General features: G+C 37.6%; 3 protein-coding genes across 3 annotated transcripts; 1 reads left to right on the top strand and 2 right to left on the bottom strand.

Annotated features, from left to right (window-relative positions):
• Positions 1–1929: 1929 nt before the first annotated feature.
• On the bottom strand, positions 1930–4417 carry LOC103507783. Its single transcript, XM_008472287.3, has 5 exons — positions 4282–4417; positions 3755–3998; positions 3009–3548; positions 2445–2636; positions 1930–2266 (listed from the first exon to the last, which is right to left on the bottom strand). Coding segments are annotated over exons 1-5 (1281 nt in total). The 5' UTR covers positions 4284–4417; the 3' UTR covers positions 1930–1963.
• A 2650-nt stretch (positions 4418–7067) lies between these two features.
• LOC103507781 lies at positions 7068–13181 on the top strand (the record flags this gene model as incomplete). The annotated part of the gene is given in 8 exon segments (XM_026822558.1): positions 7068–7272; positions 7497–7870; positions 8956–9109; positions 9669–9753; positions 10788–11217; positions 11570–11880; positions 12238–12352; positions 12973–13181. Coding segments are annotated over 8 exon segments (1803 nt in total), but the record flags the coding sequence as incomplete, so codon positions are not given.
• A 43-nt stretch (positions 13182–13224) lies between these two features.
• On the bottom strand, positions 13225–17624 carry LOC103507790 (lysine-specific histone demethylase 1B). The gene is made up of 5 exons (XM_026822557.1): positions 17620–17624; positions 16152–16301; positions 15737–15998; positions 13319–13544; positions 13225–13263 (listed from the first exon to the last, which is right to left on the bottom strand). Exons 2-5 carry the CDS (start codon positions 16294–16296, stop codon positions 13225–13227), a joined length of 672 nt encoding a protein of 223 aa, XP_026678358.1. The 5' UTR covers positions 16297–16301; positions 17620–17624.
• Between the last annotated feature and the right edge of the window lie 550 nt (positions 17625–18174).

The raw sequence follows: 18174 nt of genomic DNA, 5'->3' as shown, positions 1-18174 counted from the left end.
TAAGCGCCCATGATGAGTCTTTTGCTTTCACAGCACGGTGCAACGGGCGTAGATAACCCCGGACGAACATTTTTTTTAGAACTGCAGTCATCCGTTGCGACCCTCATGCCACTGTTCTGATTGACTGCATTGCAAACCGTTGGACCGTAACCGTCAAAACCTGAAACCGTTGGATATTGGTGGGGTTGGGGGTCATTCGGATTGAGTTCGGAGGTTGGAGTTTCGGTTTTCGGACTTTTGCTTTTCGGTATTTTTTGTCACAGAGGTCTGAAAATCACTAAAAAGCTGATTTCAAATCCCACTTAAGAACCGTTTCAGACTTCCCGACTAAAGAGAGCGTCCACCTACCGTCCATTCACTTAGAATACACTAGAAAACTGCTCTCCCGCTCGGTCCTTGCCCCACTTTGAAGCGGTCCAGCCTTGTACGCCCCCGATTAGACTCTTTATCTGATTACAAAAAGTCTTGGATTGTTAAAACGGGGAAGTTTAATCAGCGGCATACGTTATACGTGAGAAAATTAAATCACTTTCGCATACAACGGTAAGCAAAGTGTTTGCTCTGTAAAAAAAAAAAGAAACAAATTGTTGTCAACGGTAGATGTCGGTCCGCTAATCGAGGAACCTTTACGGTGTCAACGCGCGTACGCGCGTAGTCGACTTCCACAACTCGTGCCCACGCACACCAAGTCATGGAGCCTACCCACTGCGTAGACCGTTATCGCACGACCGATCGGACCGATCGGAATCTTTTCTTTTTTTTCTTTTTTTTTAACCTCAGTATCTTCATCCAATTGGTCAAAAAGGTACAGCATATCTCCGTAAAAAAATGATAATTCTTTCTCGCAATTTTGAAAACTTGATTGATTATCATTTTTATAGTGATTAAAAAAATTTATGAAAAAAAAAAAAAAAAAAAAGTGATTCATCATCATCATCATCATCATCATCATCATAGTGAATAAAGGGTCTAAGGTCGAATAAAGTGGGTTGAGCACTTGTGTTCATTTCTTCCACTCCTCAAGTGGACTGTTTATCTGGGGATTAGCGGATTAGCATCTGCTGAATCAGAAATACAAATCTCATAATACTGGACTGGTTCAGGTAAACATTATTTTGTCAGTTTCCTATTCCTAAATACCCTCCAAGAGGTAAGGTGTAAAAAGTACCTTCAAAGGTTAATCAACTTCTTATATATTGTTATCATTTTAATTAATCTCTTAACCAGTACAGTAGAAGCCTCGGAGTTAGTCTTAGCTAACTTTTACACACATGGGATTTCAAATTATGAAACCTGAAATAAACACAATACCTATATACGTAAAATATAAGTGTACAACAGAAAATCTTGATTCTAGACTTTTTAGATCCTAAAATAATTTGTGAATTGCTTAAGCTTTTAACATTGTCTAAAATATTACAAGTTCTTTTTCATCACTGTACAGAGTGTATAGGTACCTGAATGCTTAGACACTGGGAGGCCCTGGGCCCCAGGCAAAACCTTGTCAGGGGGCCCTTGGTGAGAGCACTTATTGCTGACTACTAAGTAAATAGGTTGTGTCTATGAATTTGTAAATTGAATGGAAATTATTTGGGATACCTACACACCCAATACATATTTGAAAATCACAAAATGGTACCTCCTTATACACAAGTGCTTTTTATCACACATGAGTATTTTTTTTTATTAGGTAATCAAAGCTCTCAAGAAAGAAAGAGCACAATTACGGACAAGTTTCACCAACACCAAGAAAGCAATTGAGGTCCTGCTACAAGAAACAGAGTCGAGACACAAGTGTGAAAAGTTAGAGGCTTTAAAAAAAAAAAAAAAAAAAAAAAAAAAAAATGTACTTTTTCATCATTATTATTTTTACCAATGATTCTTGTAGTTATGACCTCACTTGGTATAATAGATCAGATTTTGATCAAATACCCAGATTTATTATTATTAATATTCAACACAATTACTGTTTCAACATAACACTTTTCAAGGTGTCAAGTTCTGATAAGGGTAACCAGATGTTAAACGTGGGGTCACTCTGGAAATTTGAATCATATGTGACAGTTGGAATGAAGGCATCAGGTATGATACATCTAAATTTATCATTGAGACAGTTGTTTTTCACATAGTGTTTACACATAAGATCATGAATAAGTGAAGTGAAAGCTTGATCCAGTGTTTCTTCTGAGAAATTGCTTAGTTGAACATTGTGCTGGGATAGAGATTTGAAATAGCCAGGAGTAAGAATGGGAACCACATAGTCCACCTGAAATAATAGATTGTAAAGCTCAGTTAAGTGAATAGGTATTGAATTTAACTATGACTTTGATTGTCTTTGGTCCCTTTCCAAATGTTACTTATCTATAGATGATATTTGATTCTCCTGTCATAAACTAAATACATAAAAGCACAATAGTTTCATTTTACTCTCAATTTATTCTTACCTGTGGGAACATATCCATCACAAATTTCTCTGGATTTTTTAAAGCAGCAGTCTTCTGTTCTCTCAATGTTAACACACCTATAGGTAGTTTTCCCTCACAAGGTGTCCGGAATTTGGCAGCAATATCCTTTACAAATTCTAAACCATCACTAGCATAGGTGAGCATGACTATTTTCTCATACTTTGAATCTCTCTGAAAATAAAAGAGTTAATCTATGAGAGGAAAGACTGGATTGAGCTACTAAGATTTAATACATACCTACCTATCTACCTAACTTGGAATTTGGCAAATTACCAAGGTACCCATTTGTCCCCATTATTTGTCACATTTCTTGAAATTGTACAAAGGAATGTACAATGTCAACGTGGAATTTGGCAAATTACCAAGGTACCCATTTGTCCCCATTATTTGTCTCATTTCTTGAAATTGTACAAAGGAATGTACAATGTCAACATAGGTAATCATTAAATTTTATCAGTGCCCTGACTGAAGTAGTCCTACACCTGTGTGTAATTGTATAATATGTATAATGTATATTATACAATGTCAACGGTGTCTATTTACCTCTTTATGGGACTCCCCTTTGTCAAAAGGAACAGCTTTCTCATACACTGCAGTGAATATTATGTTGTCTGTATTATCTCTTGCTTTCTCTATGATGGCACCTAATCCTTCTGTAGGTGTTTCAGATGGTGTATCATCTTCCAACTTGAAATTATTTTCTTCATATGGTGCACTGTACATTTCCCTTTGTTTAGTCACATTTTTCAATGTAATGGGAAGTGTAGAAAATAATAGTGGTAAATTATTTGCTTTTATATTGGGGCCTTCAAGTATATGTTTGTGGATTTCTTTTTGGGCATTTTGGAATTCTTTATATGTTTTACATTGATCACTTAGTTTAACTTTATTCAAACTTTCATATTCTTTGGCCACAATTGTTTCATAGAGATGATCTAGAGATTTGGAACTACATCTTATGACATCCCATCTTTCAATGTTCACAATAGCTTGTAATATTTTATCTATGGTTGCATTTTTATCTTGAGAAAATGCTTTGATGACAAGTTCTGAGTAATCTTCATGTGTGTAATTTGATATGCACTGAAAATAATAAAATAATGGTTAAGTAATTAAATCCTCAACAAAACCTGTGGTTGGGTGGAAAAGCTCCTTTTGAAGAATCCTGCCACACTAAATAAAGCCATAAAAAACATGTCCTCTAGAATATTGCTTCTTGTTGAATTTTAATCTATTGAAGCAAAACAATATTACAGATGACTGAACCAAAACCAAATAATGATTCTTACCCCTATTTCATAGAAGTTCAAGTCAAGTTCACCAGCAAAATCTCTCCAACCCTTAGTAAGAGAGTTCTTAGGAATGCCACTTAGGGTTAAACAGATATCTTTCAATGCAGGCCATCCATCTGGCTCAAACAAGAGAGTGGCATGAAAGTTCCTCATCTTGTCAATGAGTTGATCTGCTTGATACTGGTTGACCTCATCCGTCATGTGAGGAACATCCTTGAGTAGATCATTTTCTTCTTGAGCCCTGAAAATAAGATTTGGTTATTGTAATCAGCTTTTATACTTTCTCCATAGCTTTCATTTGTAGCTATTCAGTTGCCCTGAGGCTGAGTGGACCCTGTATTTCAACCACAGAGCCAAAAAATTTGACAGCTCGGAATTGAACCCAGGACCTCCAGTGTGCAAGCCTTGTGTGATACCCACTTGGTTATTGGACCATAAAAGTTGTCGAGGTACTCTTCTAAAACAAGGGGATCCTACTTCATCTTTTTGTTTGTCCATTTAACCATGTTCTTGAATGTACTTACATTATGAAGTGTTCTATCAATTTCTTTCCTGCTAGTGTTCCTAGAGCAGGGCAGCAGGAATGGTGTATTGGTGTACCTTTCAGTCTGACTTTACTGATTAGGGATGTTTGAATAAAGGTGAGGATTTTCTGAGGGATAAACTGTAAGTAGAAAACTGATTAGGTATCTTGTTTGTACATCATGGTCCACAAGAAGTTGGAAGCTCTCAAGAAAGAAAGAGCGCAACTACGCACAAGTTTCACCAACACCAAGAAAGCAATAGAGGTCCTGCTACAAGAAACGGAGTCAAGACATAAGTGTGAAAAGTTAGAAGCACATGTGCAACTGCTAGACCTAAGGATTGAGAGCATCTCTAATAAAGATGCTCAAATAGCTGAGTTGCTTTATGACTCTGAAGCAGACTTCTCCCAGGATGTTCTAGATGAAGAACAGAGTAAGGTTGACCACTACCAACTTGAGTTTTTAACTGTAAAAAAGTTAGTTGAGAGCCACTTAGTAAAAGTCTCAGAAGTAGGTAACACCAAGAAAGCAATTGAGGTCCTGCTACAAGAAACAGAGTCAAGACATAAGTGTGAAAAGTTAGAGGCACATGTGCAACTGCTGGATCTAAGGATTGAAAGCATCTCTAACAAAGATGCTCAAATAGCTGAGTTGCTTTATGGCTCTGAAGCAGACTTCTCCCAGGATGTTCTAGAAGAAGAACAGAGTAAGGTTGACCACTACCAACTTGAGTTTTTAACTGTGAAAAAGTTAGTTGATAGCCACTTGGTAAATGTTAAGCATGTCTCGGAAGTAAGTAACGAAGTTTTGTCAACTCATACATGTGCACAGGCACAGCAGTTCAAACTGCCTGTGCTCCAATTGAAAAAATTTGATGGTACTTTAAAGGACTGGCTCCCTTTCTGGTCGCAATTTAGCAAAATTGATCAGGACCAGTTTATGTCAGATATTATACTTGTATATTCAAGGAAGGGAAGCAAGGCATTTCAACTATTTCAATTAGATATGTAGTCACACATGGCCTTGTTGCTTAGTGTGTAAAGAAATAAAATAGATATGTTGTTGGCTTATCTTTATTTCAAGTATACCTATTCTATTCTATTATGGGACTGGTTGCTCCTCTCCTGAGAGAGTATGCAATTAACACTGCAACCTCTGTAGATCTATTGTGACCAGTATTTTTTCCCCTGCCCGAGCTACTATCCCCCGGCCTTGATGGAACCTAGAAGTACCCTCATGTTCTGTGTTAAGTTACCACATCATTTTCCACTTGCCAAGAACATCTCAGAATGGCCTAACTCAGCCCTGTTCATAACCACGGCCTCATGTACTGATCTGAATGATCTGATTCTGATATTACTGATTATGATTAATCTGATTATTTTTTTATTTTTTCCTTACCTGTCAGCTGATTTCCTAGAATGCGTAGTACGATTTTTTTTGCAACAGACCCAACCGGTTTGGCAACGCTGTAGGTTTCACGTGCACAATCAGCAAAGTCACGTCCACCTTTTCCATTTGTTTTTTGTTACAAGTTTTTAATTTTCTATCATTTAATCATTTTCCAGTTTGGCGGTAAAACTCGTGTTTTCTTTTTTTTTTTTCACTTGTTGTTCGGGAGGGGGGAGGGGAATCGTGTCGCGTGTAGTGGGAACACTCTCATTTAAATTACATTGCCTATGGGACATTTGGGGGAAAAAATTGGAAGAACACGACAAGTGGGAACGGTACTTTACGTACGTGATTCTTAGACTGTCAAGTATCCAAACACCAACCAGAGTCAATGTTGCCTAACTTCAGTAATCCATTGGAGACTGGTGCATACAATGTTCTATTGCTACAACTACTGGATTTTGTTTGGTCTCATAAAATTCCCATTGCTTTGTACTAGTAATTTTCAAAGTAATGCTATGCTTAGGCAGAATATATCATCCCATAAAAAAAAGTTGTTCACAAAAGAACATGCTTACTAATGTTATCTATCAGAGTTATCAGTGCCTTATCAGTCCTTTGTATACTTACACAGGTCTATGTCTCATAGTGTCTCCATTTCTTTATCTTTCTCAGAAAAATCATGCCCTTTGACAGTCTCATTTTATTAATTACGTATTGATTTGGCCACATAGACTTAGGTATTGCTTTGTTGATTCACGTACGTGATGACATCGGTAGTTTGTAGTTGCTTCATTTCTGTCATACATTTTTTCTCATCAATTGTTTGATTTATTTTCCAGGTAGCTGGGGCCGTGGGTGACATGTTGGAGCAGTGTGAAGAGTTCTGGAAATCCCAGACCAAGGATTATCCCGCGTCTATAGGTGACTATTTGGATGAGCAATTTGATGTGTATGTCAAGTCTCAACTACCGAATCAAGATGTGATCAGTATGAAACAGCTGTTTGACTGGCATAGACGGTAGGTAATTTACTCCCCTTTATTTTTGATTGGGGGTTTGGTAGATAGATACGATTCAAAGCTGACGTGGAGACTAGGAGAGAAGATTCGATTTCACCCGGATTGGGCATCTTTGACGAATAGACTTCATGTGTCAATATAGGTGAGGTTTTTCACATTAAAGAGGTAATTTTCCATCCTCAATGTTTGTTTCCATAAAACATCACACTTACATAAGCCATTGTGAATGGGCTCTCTGTCATTTGATGATGAGTTGGTACTGATCAAACCCAACTGATTTAGTGATAAATACTTATACATTAGTAAGTACCTATAGAAGAAAAAAAAACTGTTTTTCATAGGTACATTTATTAATTAATTTCTTTTCTTTCAGGGCTTATTCATTGGAACTGTAGACAAGATATTCCTCAAGTTTGCAGAGAAATGGTGGCCTGATGGCAACCTAGGATTCAATTTCTTCTGGACCAAAGAGGATGAGAACACTTTGTTCAGAGAAATTGGTGGAGTGAATGGCAAACCTTGGCTAGTGGATGCATTTGGATTTTATTTGACCACTGAGGATCCACTTACATTTTTAGGTAAGAGCTGTTATTTGAACTATTTTAATTAAGCATTTTTATTCAGAAACATTCTTCCCTGAATAAAATCTTCAAATCAGTAACCCCTGGATCCAAAATCCACTTGAACCACTACACATATTCTGAGGTTTTATACCCTGTAATTCAGTGCTACTAGTTATCAAAGTTTAACAAGAATGTCTGTATTGTTGACATGGCTTAAATCTCATTTCATTTGTTCACAGGCTGGGTTACAGGACCTTCTGCCAGGTACATGGAAACTTTGACTGACGAGCAAGTTCAGATTGATGTCATGAAACTATTTCGGCATTTCCTGGGTTCAAACTACACTATCCCAGAACCTGTACGGTGTCTTAAATCCAATTGGGGTACACACAATTATTTCAAAGGCTCGTACAGCTCTCGCTCATTGATAACAGAGAAGTTGAATACAAGTGCTGGAGACCTAGCTGCTCCAGTTACCAATGAGAAGGGAAAGCCAGTCCTGTTGTTTGCTGGAGAGGCCACTAGTGATCATCATTATTCCACAGTACATGGTGCTATAGAGACAGGTTGGAGGGAAGCAGATAGACTATTGAAGAGTGAATCTCACTCAAGGTAAGTGAGATTCTGTGTGCCTTACTTTTATCCACTTGAGATAGCTAGAAATCTAATGGGAATTCTATTCAGATCTGCCCCCCCATTTCACATTCCAAACTTTGTAAATTCCTCAGCCTGAAAAACCATCACACCCTCTGTCAACTTTTGCTCTGCAAAGAATCAGAAGTAGTATAGTGGGAAATAAATGACATTTCTCCACAGTAGGCTTTTTTAATAGCCAAATCAGCCCATCCATTAATGTCTTTTTTTCTCTTGTTTCTAAATCTCAAGTCTTATAAAACCTTAAATTCTTGAGCTTTCAGTTTAAATTATCTACTTATCCAGGTGCACTGGCACATTTCATTGCGCCAGGCTAAATTCCAGCCTCAACCTAGATATCTACCAGTAGCATTTGAGAGTTATACTTTACTGTAGAAAATTATAAATCTGACCAAATTTATCAACAGCATTTCTGCACAGCCATCCAGTAGTTTTACCTACTTTTATCAACTGTTTTTAATCATTTTTTGCCTTATGCTCTTTAGCATTTTTATTTCTTTGTTTTATTTTATTTAACCATACCACCCTTATGTTTTATTGATGTGTAATATTTATATTAAGAAAAGCAGTGCTCTACCCTACCAAGATTGTTTTCTATTAAATATGATTGTATTGATGTTTTTGCTATAGTTATTTATTATATTTGTATGTTATTTTCTAAGAAAATATATTTATTCTTAACCATTTCAAATTCGAAGGCATGATGATCTTGTGTTTTCACTATGTTTTTAGTAATTTTTAGAAACTGTGGTTTTCTTTCTCGGTTAGTGGTCTTTTGTTAATAACTGTAAATCGTCCTCTGTAATATAACATCATTTCTATTTGCAAAGTGCGAAGTTTTTTTATGGAATAGCCCCTTGAATGACTGAAATTCAAGGATGTGTATAAGGCACTTCAAATTAAGCCGGTCAACTGTGGACACACCTTAACATCCAAGTGGGAATTTTGATTGTAGGGGAAATTATCTGATCTGGCCCTCGGGAAATTTTCATCACAAGCTTCTTTTTCCCCTCCCTTTTGCAACCTGTTAATGAATAAATATCTTTTGAAAACCGAGTGCGGTTTATTTTATGTGTTTCACCAAGGTACTCCTCATGTATTGCCAAGGACGTTGTAATAGTTGGCGCGGGTATGGCAGGCATTGGGGCTGCTTTGACATTCCTGCAAAACGGTGTCACCAACTTTGTTCTCTTAGAAGGTGAGTCATAAAAGAAGTTTATTCATAAGAGGGATTTCTTTTTTCGTCTCTGAAACTACGATTAATCAGCGTTAAATGATTAGACTCAATAGTCAAGTTTATCATTTGTCACCTAACTCACCTACATATATGCCCTAAGCCTAACGCGTTATTTGTCACCTATGTCCTTGAACAGTACCTATTTGTTTTTGTTTGTTTGTTTCCTCAAAGGACCACGGTTTCTGTCAACTCTATTGTTTCTGATTTCTCTTGTGCCAGTATATCGTCATCCTTGAAGAATGGTCGGCCTTTCTCTCCTCAGACCACTTGCTGTGGTTGAAGTTATTGGTTTTACTTGAACAGTACCTATTTGTTTTTGTTTGTTTGTTTCCTCAAAGGACCACGGTTTCTGTCAACTCTATTGTTTCTGATTTCTCTTGTGCTAGTATATCGTCATCCTTGAAGAATGGTCGGCCTTTCTCTCCTCAGACCACTTGCTGTGGTCGTAGTTAGTTTGTGGATCTCACACAGTACCTACTTAATATTATATTGACTTGTTTTTCTTCTTATTATTTCAGAGGAACGGAATCTATTTTGCCGGAGAAGCATTGCATGAGAAATATTTCTCCACCACACATGGTGCTTATCTGTCAGGAGCAGAGCAAGCAGAGAAAATATTACACGAGTTGAGAGTCGAACCCTCGTGATACCTCCGCAAGTGACCGCGCGAAGTGAACGTAAATTCTATTTGATCCTGAACCGAAAGAAATACGAAAATCGGGACTTGGACGTATGAATTCTATTTGATCCGGGACCCAATTAAAAAAAAAATCGGGACTGATTTCCGGTCCCGACATTATTATAAATGCTGTGCATTTTCCCTCGAAATTTCTATAAATGCTATGCATTTGCTCTGAAACATTCAATGTGATTTTTATAAATATCAACCTATGTCACCAAAAAATTAGTTCTCAATCAAGTCATTCTCGTAATCTCTATTTAAATATCTGTCTACTAAGTAGAATATATGCTATTACGCTCTTACAAATAAATTTATACCTATTTAAGATATGGTAATATTTTTACTTCTTTTATCTTGTATGTTTTGAAAGTTAAATATTTATTAGAATAAATTATTGTTTTATAGGTACTTGTCAAGAAAAGTGACATTCCGCTGCACGCTGAGAGGGGCCGGGAAAAGTCAGCAGCACGCGATTACTCAGATAGTCACCCATCCGAATGCTATCTACGCGTAACGTTGCTTTTCTTCAGTGATCTATTGGGAACTGATGCATAATGGAGGAGTTGCAAATGGGTAAAAATTATAAATAAATGGTCGATTCCTATGTAAAAAGTTGGGAAAAATCCAAATTCGAGGTCAAAACTCCGAAAAAGTAACTTTAAAAGGTCGAAAATTCAATTTTTAATTGCCGTTCTAATAATAATAATACCCGGATTGGGCATCTTTGACGAATAGACTTCATGTGTCAATATAGGTGAGGTTTTTCACATTAAAGAGGTAAAAAAAACGAGAAACTACGGAATTTTTCTTTTTCTTCTGCGACTTCTAGATCCCGAAATAAATCGATTTCGACTAATTTTGACTCTGCACCAACTCAAGGTTAGATTTCAGTGAAAAGTTACATGAATTCAGGTAAAAGACCTGATTTTTGCATTGCGAAATTGATTATTGTTTCAGATTTCAAATAATCGACAACTCCTGCACGTCTCTGTACAACCTCTCTGCCAAGGCGTGGGGCCAGTACGAATTCTGTGGTGGTGACGATTACATCAACCTCACCCAGGGCTTCAGCTCAGTAATCGACACTATGGAGAAGCAGATCCCCAGCCATCTTATCCGATACCAATGCCCTGTCGAGCAAATCTTGTGGAGAGATTCAAACGACCAAGTGAACGATTTGTGCAATGGAGATACCATTGACGGGAATAGCATCGAGAAGGATACCTTTACAAATGGCATTGGTGAAGAAGTGGAAGAAATCATAGTCAAATGTGAAGATGGAACAATCTATAGGACCAAACATGTAGTAGTGACGGCTTCGTTGGGATATTTGAAAGAAAATCAGAACCGTCTGTTTGTACCCCGCTTACCACAGCACTGGTCTCAGGTAATGCTTTTTGTATGGGAAGTATTGTGTCTCTTCTCGCCCTAATTTGTCCAATTTAGACGCTCGGGTGTGAAACATTTAATAAAAAATGCTTCGTGACCTCTTATTATTTCTTAAAAGAGGTTTGTTAGAGGGAACTGTGACTGCTAAGGTCTTATGGTCCCGAAAGTGAAGTGAGAAAGAAGGCAGGGTAAGAGAAAGCCAGCCGTTCCGAGAATGAACCTTAGCTGTTTACAATAAAATCCGCCCGGGGCGGCTACTCGCGACCTAGCGCTTACAAGACAGACGTGCTACCCTCCAAGCTAACTAGGTTTTGGCCTCGTGACCTCTTAAAAGTTCATTTTATTTCCAGGCCATTTCAAGCATGGGCTTTTCGTCGATCACGAAAATCTTCCTCGTGTACGACCGCCCCTGGTGGTCTGCTCAGGACGAGGGTTTCCAATTCATCTGGTCCGGGCCTGACCCTAGCTTTGATCCTTGGTTACGAGAGATCACCGGTTTCGATATTCTGACTACTGTACCAAACGTGTTACTGGGCTGGTTGGGAGGTAGCTGGGCAGAGGAAGTAGAAGGCATGACGGAGGAAGAGATTGGGGCCGAGTGTACGCGACTGCTGAGGCATTTCACGCGACAAGAGGTGCCACGTCCCGTCAGAGTTGTGAGGTAAAATGATTTTTTTTCCTTTTAAGTGTTAACTATGCGTTAAAACATATCGTTCGGGCCGAATGATACACTTAGATAGGGCTGAAAGTTTGCTTTACCCCTAGTTTCCCCCCTCCCTAATAAAATTCCCGTATGTGGAGTCCAGTTTGTAGTTTTAGACCTTAGTCCCTACAATTATACACTTAGTACATAATTGTCTTATTCGATAGGTTGGTACTATTTTGAGATTTTAACCCTTTGTCCACTAGGCCTGTTTCGAACCTGCAACTTGTCTTCGCTTACAGTGAACCACAATTGATTTTTAAATTAAATTAAAAGACATGTAAATTCAATAAGATTGATCTTTGGTTGTTTCAGATCATCCTGGTCCAGTAACAAGTACATCCGAGGTGCTTACAGTCATACGACAACCTTGTGTGATGAACTAGGCATCACTACACACAATCTCACCAAACCTGTACCATTGAAACAGGTAAGATATGTGTCAGACATTTCTTCAAAACTATTACCTAAAAAAAAAAACTTTTTCCAAGTTTGAAGAACCAAGTAGGGTTTCCATGACCGCTGCTGAGTTCCCCCGCTGAATAGCGAAAGATCCTTTGTGTGAGGAAGGCAGCGGCCCTTTTGTCTTCCGTTTTTTCTCCCAGCCACTTCCCGACATCTTTTGTGTCAGCCTAGTTAGCTTGAAGGGTAGCGCGTCTGCCTTGTAAACGCTAGGTCGTAGATTATCGCCCGGGGAAAAACTTTATCCTAAACAGATAAGGTGATAAGGTTCGTTCTCGTGACTGACCGGCTGGCTTTTTCCTTGTTGCGGTTCCCTCTATCAAGTTTTGAATCGTGGTGTCCTTTTTTGAACAGTACCTATTTGTTTTTGTTTGTTTGTTTCCTCAAAGGACCACGGTTTCTGTCAACTCTATTGTTTCTGATTTCTCTTGTGCCAGTATATCGTCATCCTTGAAGAATGGTCGGCCTTTCTCTCCTCAGACCACTTGCTGTGGTTGAAGTTATTGGTTTTACTCGTAGTTAGTTTGTGGATCTCACACAGTACCTACTTAATATTATATTGACTTGTTTTTCTTCTTATTATTTCAGAGGAACGGAATCTATTTTGCCGGAGAAGCATTGCATGAGAAATATTTCTCCACCACACATGGTGCTTATCTGTCAGGAGCAGAGCAAGCAGAGAAAATATTACACGAGTTGAGAGTCGAACCCTCGTGATAGCTCCGCAAGTGACCGCGCGAAGTGAACGTAAATTCTATTTGATCCTGAACCGAAAGAAATACGAAAGTCGGGACTTGGACGTATAAATTCTATTTGATCCGGGACCCAATTAAAAAAAAATTATGATGTTTTCAGAGAGATTAATGATAAGGATGTGGACTTGAATAAACAAAAAAAAAAAAAGATAATAGGTAAGTGCTTTTTTTTTGCTCACCATTAATAACTTTAATGCATTATTATAGCCTCCTTTTTTCCATATGGTAGTGGGACATCCTTCAAATTGTTCATAACTTGGGTAACTTCTTGCTGAAGTTTGAAACCAAGAGTCTGTGCCATCAATAGAATTTTGAAACTTTCCAAAGAACTCCAAAACTTGGTTGTACAGAGGACTAGAGACAAGATGGCTGAGTGTGGTATGATTGGTCAGTCTTGATTGTAATCTGAAACACAAAGAGTTAAAAGATTGATGGTATAGGTAGACAATATCAAATAAACAAAAAGGTAGCACATATTAATCATTCTAGAGTCTACACATAATCTAAATAAATGAAAATATTGAGGAACTTGAATAATAGAACAAAAATTATACAATTTGTTTACCTTATTTTATAAATATACAGCTTTACATTTATACAGAACAGTAAATTTACTGTGTTTTTACACCCTCCAACTGGTCATAGCAAATTTCCTATTAATCTCTGACAAAATGATTGAACACTGTTTTGCCTTCTCAACAAGGATAATGTTTGAAGATTCTTCTTCAGTGTCCTTTGGCTCCCTTGTCTTCTTAGCTTTCTTTGCTTTGGGTGTTGGAGGTTGACTGGAGCTTGGCTGAGAAGTGGTTGACTTTTCCATTGCTTTGGCTTTCACAGGTTTCTCCTTGACCTCACTTGATACAGGTTTTCTGTTGACTTGCTTTTTCCTTTTCTTCTGAAAAGCTGATGAATCAAAAAACTTTGGTCTCTCACGAGTAGTTCTCTGCGTACGTCGCTGGGTACCTCGTGTATTCCTCAAAGAAGAAGAGGTCTTGTTACAATCAGGACAGCCTTTGAATGCAAGAGGGATGTTCTTCTTACAGTCTCTGCATTTCTTTCTACTCACTGTGTCTGATTTCTTTGCCATAATACTTGACAGCGAGATGAGAAAACGAAAAAAAAAAAAACACTTTGATATAGGCCTGGAGACTGAGCTGCTTAACTCTAAAGGAAAATGGAAAAAGTCGAGAAAATTTGAAAAACTGGAAAATGATTAAATGATAAAAAATCGCAAGGGGACCTCCGTTCCATCGTCTCTCAAGTAATGACCTTGAGCCTCATCAGATCTGATTGGTGACGTCAAATGATACTGATCAGCTGTTTGGTAGACGGGATTATTCTGACCGTGTATCCACTGAGCTCCTTCTTCTAGGAATACTCCAGCCCCTATGTCCACTGATTTGATACGCCCTCCCGCTTGGGACTGAGCTGAAATTGAAAACAGACTACAGTTGAGTAGTGAACTAAAGACGCTACATTAAGCAAATTTTCATCAGTAAATGGTTTCTTCAAATTATATTGATCTCAAGGGCAAGGAAAACCTAGCCCCTTGACAAATGGTGTGAGCCTGAAAGTGTCGTGCCACGTTGCCGCATCTATTGGGGCTGTTGTAAAAAAAATCTTGACGTCAGTAGGCAACGCTGGGAGTACGTGACAAGACTAACTGACGTAACGTTTGGCAACCTGGCATTGGCAGTTTGGACTTTGGCAACCTAACCTAACCTAACCTCAACCTCCAACCTCAAAGCCAAAAGCCTGAAAAGCGAAAAGCCATAATTTTTTTTTTAATAAATTGTTTAGTGCCTTGTGAATAATTCAATATAAATATGTACCTACTTCTATATAGAAAATAAGTTACCTTTTTATCTACATTTTTAATCCATCCTTCCTTTATTATTACAATAGTAATAAAAAGGTATAAGGGACAGACTATTGTATTTGCTTCGGTGTTGTCACTCTGTCTGTCCCCATAGAAGGACTTATCCAAACCTGATCGACCTATATATCAAATTAAAGGTCTTTTTTTACCAGGAATACGAAAATGGTGGTGCAGAGAACCATAAAGCCAAAAAACCTGGTTTTTAGGGGATTTTTTTCACATTTTCTCACAAAAATGAGTTCTAATCTCGAAATTTGTTGTGACGACCTATAAAATAAACTCAAACCGAGAAAGTTTTAGATAACACTTCAGTCGTTATTTTAAGACCGGTTTTGGCGTCACCTGTGTTAAGCTACGCCGAGCAAGGCCAATAAATGGATGGGTGACTTAAACATTATATTAGGAATAAAGGGGGAACGGGCTCTATCTAGTCTTGATTTTAAATCATTACATGAAAGTAAAATCGAAAAATCAAATTAAGAATAATAAACTGAATATGTATTAAACAAATTAGGTAGGTACATAGGTACTGATTTTCTCTAATCACAATCAAATAAACTACAGGCTTGAAAAATTCCCGGAGGGATGGGCCCAGCTTGTTTTCTTTATTGTGTTGTGCAGATACTGAATAAAATTGTCATTAAACTCATAAATTTATTAATTACATAAATTCGATAAAAAAATAATAAAATAAAAAAAATCTGGCTATTGAACTTACTTTTCACTGACATATTCCCCCAGAGAACCATTGTACTTTGTAATGTCCTCGTTTTCATCAGACAGAATGTTCTTTATGGCTTCAAATAATTGTACTGAATGTTCTCTGTTGATTGGGGCTCCAGATGAGTTCACACTGATAGATTGGAAGAAGTCTGGATAATCATCTTCAACCAGATCGAACTCTTTAGCCATCTCATACACTACATTGCCCTTCTGTCCATGCACCCATTGGGCTCCAATATCAATAAATGTGTTTCCCTCTGAAAACAAGATGTGCAAATATCTGCTGAAATAATTAAATCAAAGATCAAACAAACTGCTGCAAGAGCTAAGAGGTCTAGGTATATAAGTTCTAGTATTGTAATTTAGAGTTGAAAATTTAACTTTTTTTTTCAATGTATATTTGTGCTTACCAAAAGGGATCGTATGGATGCGACCCCCTATTCTATCTTCAGCTTCTAATATAATGAAGTCCTCTACTCCTTTGCTTACAAGTCTGGTGGCTGCAGCAATACCTGATGCTCCAGCACCCACTATGATTAGTGCCTGCTTCTTCATTGCATCTAGAAAAATAATAATAATAATAATAATAATTCTAGAATCTAGATCAATATGAATACATCATTCAAGTTAAAGTAAACACTTTTCTTCCAAAGTGATTCAATACTAAATGTAGGAACAAAGGTAGGCAATGCATGGAAATGGTAAAAATAATAACAATGGTGCTTAATATTCTTGGCAATGATTGAAGAAATACATTTCCTTACCTCCTGATGTGATGATGAAAAAATAATAGAATAATAAGTTTTCCAACATTTAATCTAAAGGAATACCTACCTGCCTGTGAGAATTGAAAACTCTACCAACAATGTTCTGATAAAATTACCAATATACCCTAATCAGTCAGCATAGCTAGCTTGCAGTTTTTCAAGGGTTCAATCTGCTTTCAGAAAACAAGAACAGGTTCTCATAACAGTTGATTTATTAATTGTGGTTTAGGGCAAGCCAATGGACCATGGCTAGAGACATAATCAAAATTGATACATCATTAAGATTTGTCCAAACCCAAACATAGACGATTGACCATCAATTGACAGCCGTCAACTATCTGTGGGTTTTGATGTTACCTATAGGCATATATTATAGTACAGAGAGTTAATGCCTGGAGTCACAAAATCAAAATGAGAAATCAAAATTGATACATCATTAAGATTTGTCCAAACCCAAACATAGACGATTGACCATCAATTGACAGCCGTCAACTATCTGTGGACGTAGGTATAGGTTGCTGGAGGACATAAAACTGAGACAAAACCAGCCCTGTCAAGCCACAGACAATAACATTGGCTCTTTTGAGGGTACCTGAATAGGACGTAGGTATAGGTTGCTGGAGGACATAAAACTGAGACAAAACCAGCCCTGTCAAGCCACAGACAATAACATTGGCTCTTTTGAGGGTACAGTCAAGTCCATCTCAGGAAGTAGGGTACAACAACATAATTATGTACCTGAATATCCCTCATCAGACCCCTATGACTCGTCAGACTGTCATGCAGTCCTAGGTCTAAAGGTTTTCCCAGCACACAGATAAGTCACGAGACTGGTTTACCTGAACCTGTGGCAGGACATCACAGCATCACACAAACTTGTAGAGACATATGGCTGATGAATGTTTTTATCTTTAGTTTGCCATCACTAACCACTCTAATCAGCTAAAGTTGGATCAACACTTAGAGACATATGGCTGATGAATGTTTTTATCTTTAGTTTGCCATCACTAACCACTCTAATCAGCTAAAGTTGGATCAACACTCAGACTGTCATGCAGTCCTAGGTCTAAAGGTTTTCCCAGCACACAGATAAGTCACGAGACTGGTTTACCTGAACCTGTGGCAGGACAAACTCAGGTATCCTCTTAATGGGATAGTATATGGACTCACAGCTTTTGTCTAGAATAAACCTGAGTATGCAGACTCTTTAGAGGTGCTGCAGGTCGTGGCATATTGCCCCTCCAGTGTGAATTCATAACTCTAAATTAGGACCTGGAGCAAAAGTATTCTGTTTTGACTTGATTTTTTTTTTTTTTTAAGGAAATGCCTCTTTCTTGTTTTGTACTATAAATTGTAAAGAAGTGTTTGAATTTTCGTTGCATAGATTGTAATTTTTATTATTTGGTTCCTTTTTCTCTATAAAATGTTGCGTATCAGATGGACAACCTTGGTATTTGAAATAATAATAATAGGTTCATTAGAAGTACGAAGTTAGGTATTTAATCATATGAAAGACAAGTATAGTGATTTATTAAGATGCGAGGTGGGATATGGTAGCCCCAGTATTTCAACAGTTTCCCAATTTTATAGTATGTACTTTTTTTTAAGATGAGTGTTCGACCGCCGTTTTTATTTTGTAGCAATGAAACAACTGCTACGTTAGACG

The sequence above is a fragment of the Diaphorina citri genome, unplaced genomic scaffold (genome assembly GCF_000475195.1).
Source record: "Diaphorina citri unplaced genomic scaffold, Diaci psyllid genome assembly version 1.1 scaffold342, whole genome shotgun sequence".
Taxonomy (NCBI): Eukaryota; Metazoa; Arthropoda; class Insecta; order Hemiptera; family Psyllidae; genus Diaphorina; species Diaphorina citri.
The sequence above is the reverse complement of the archived record's forward strand: the minus strand, read 5'-3'. Positions and strand labels throughout refer to the sequence as shown.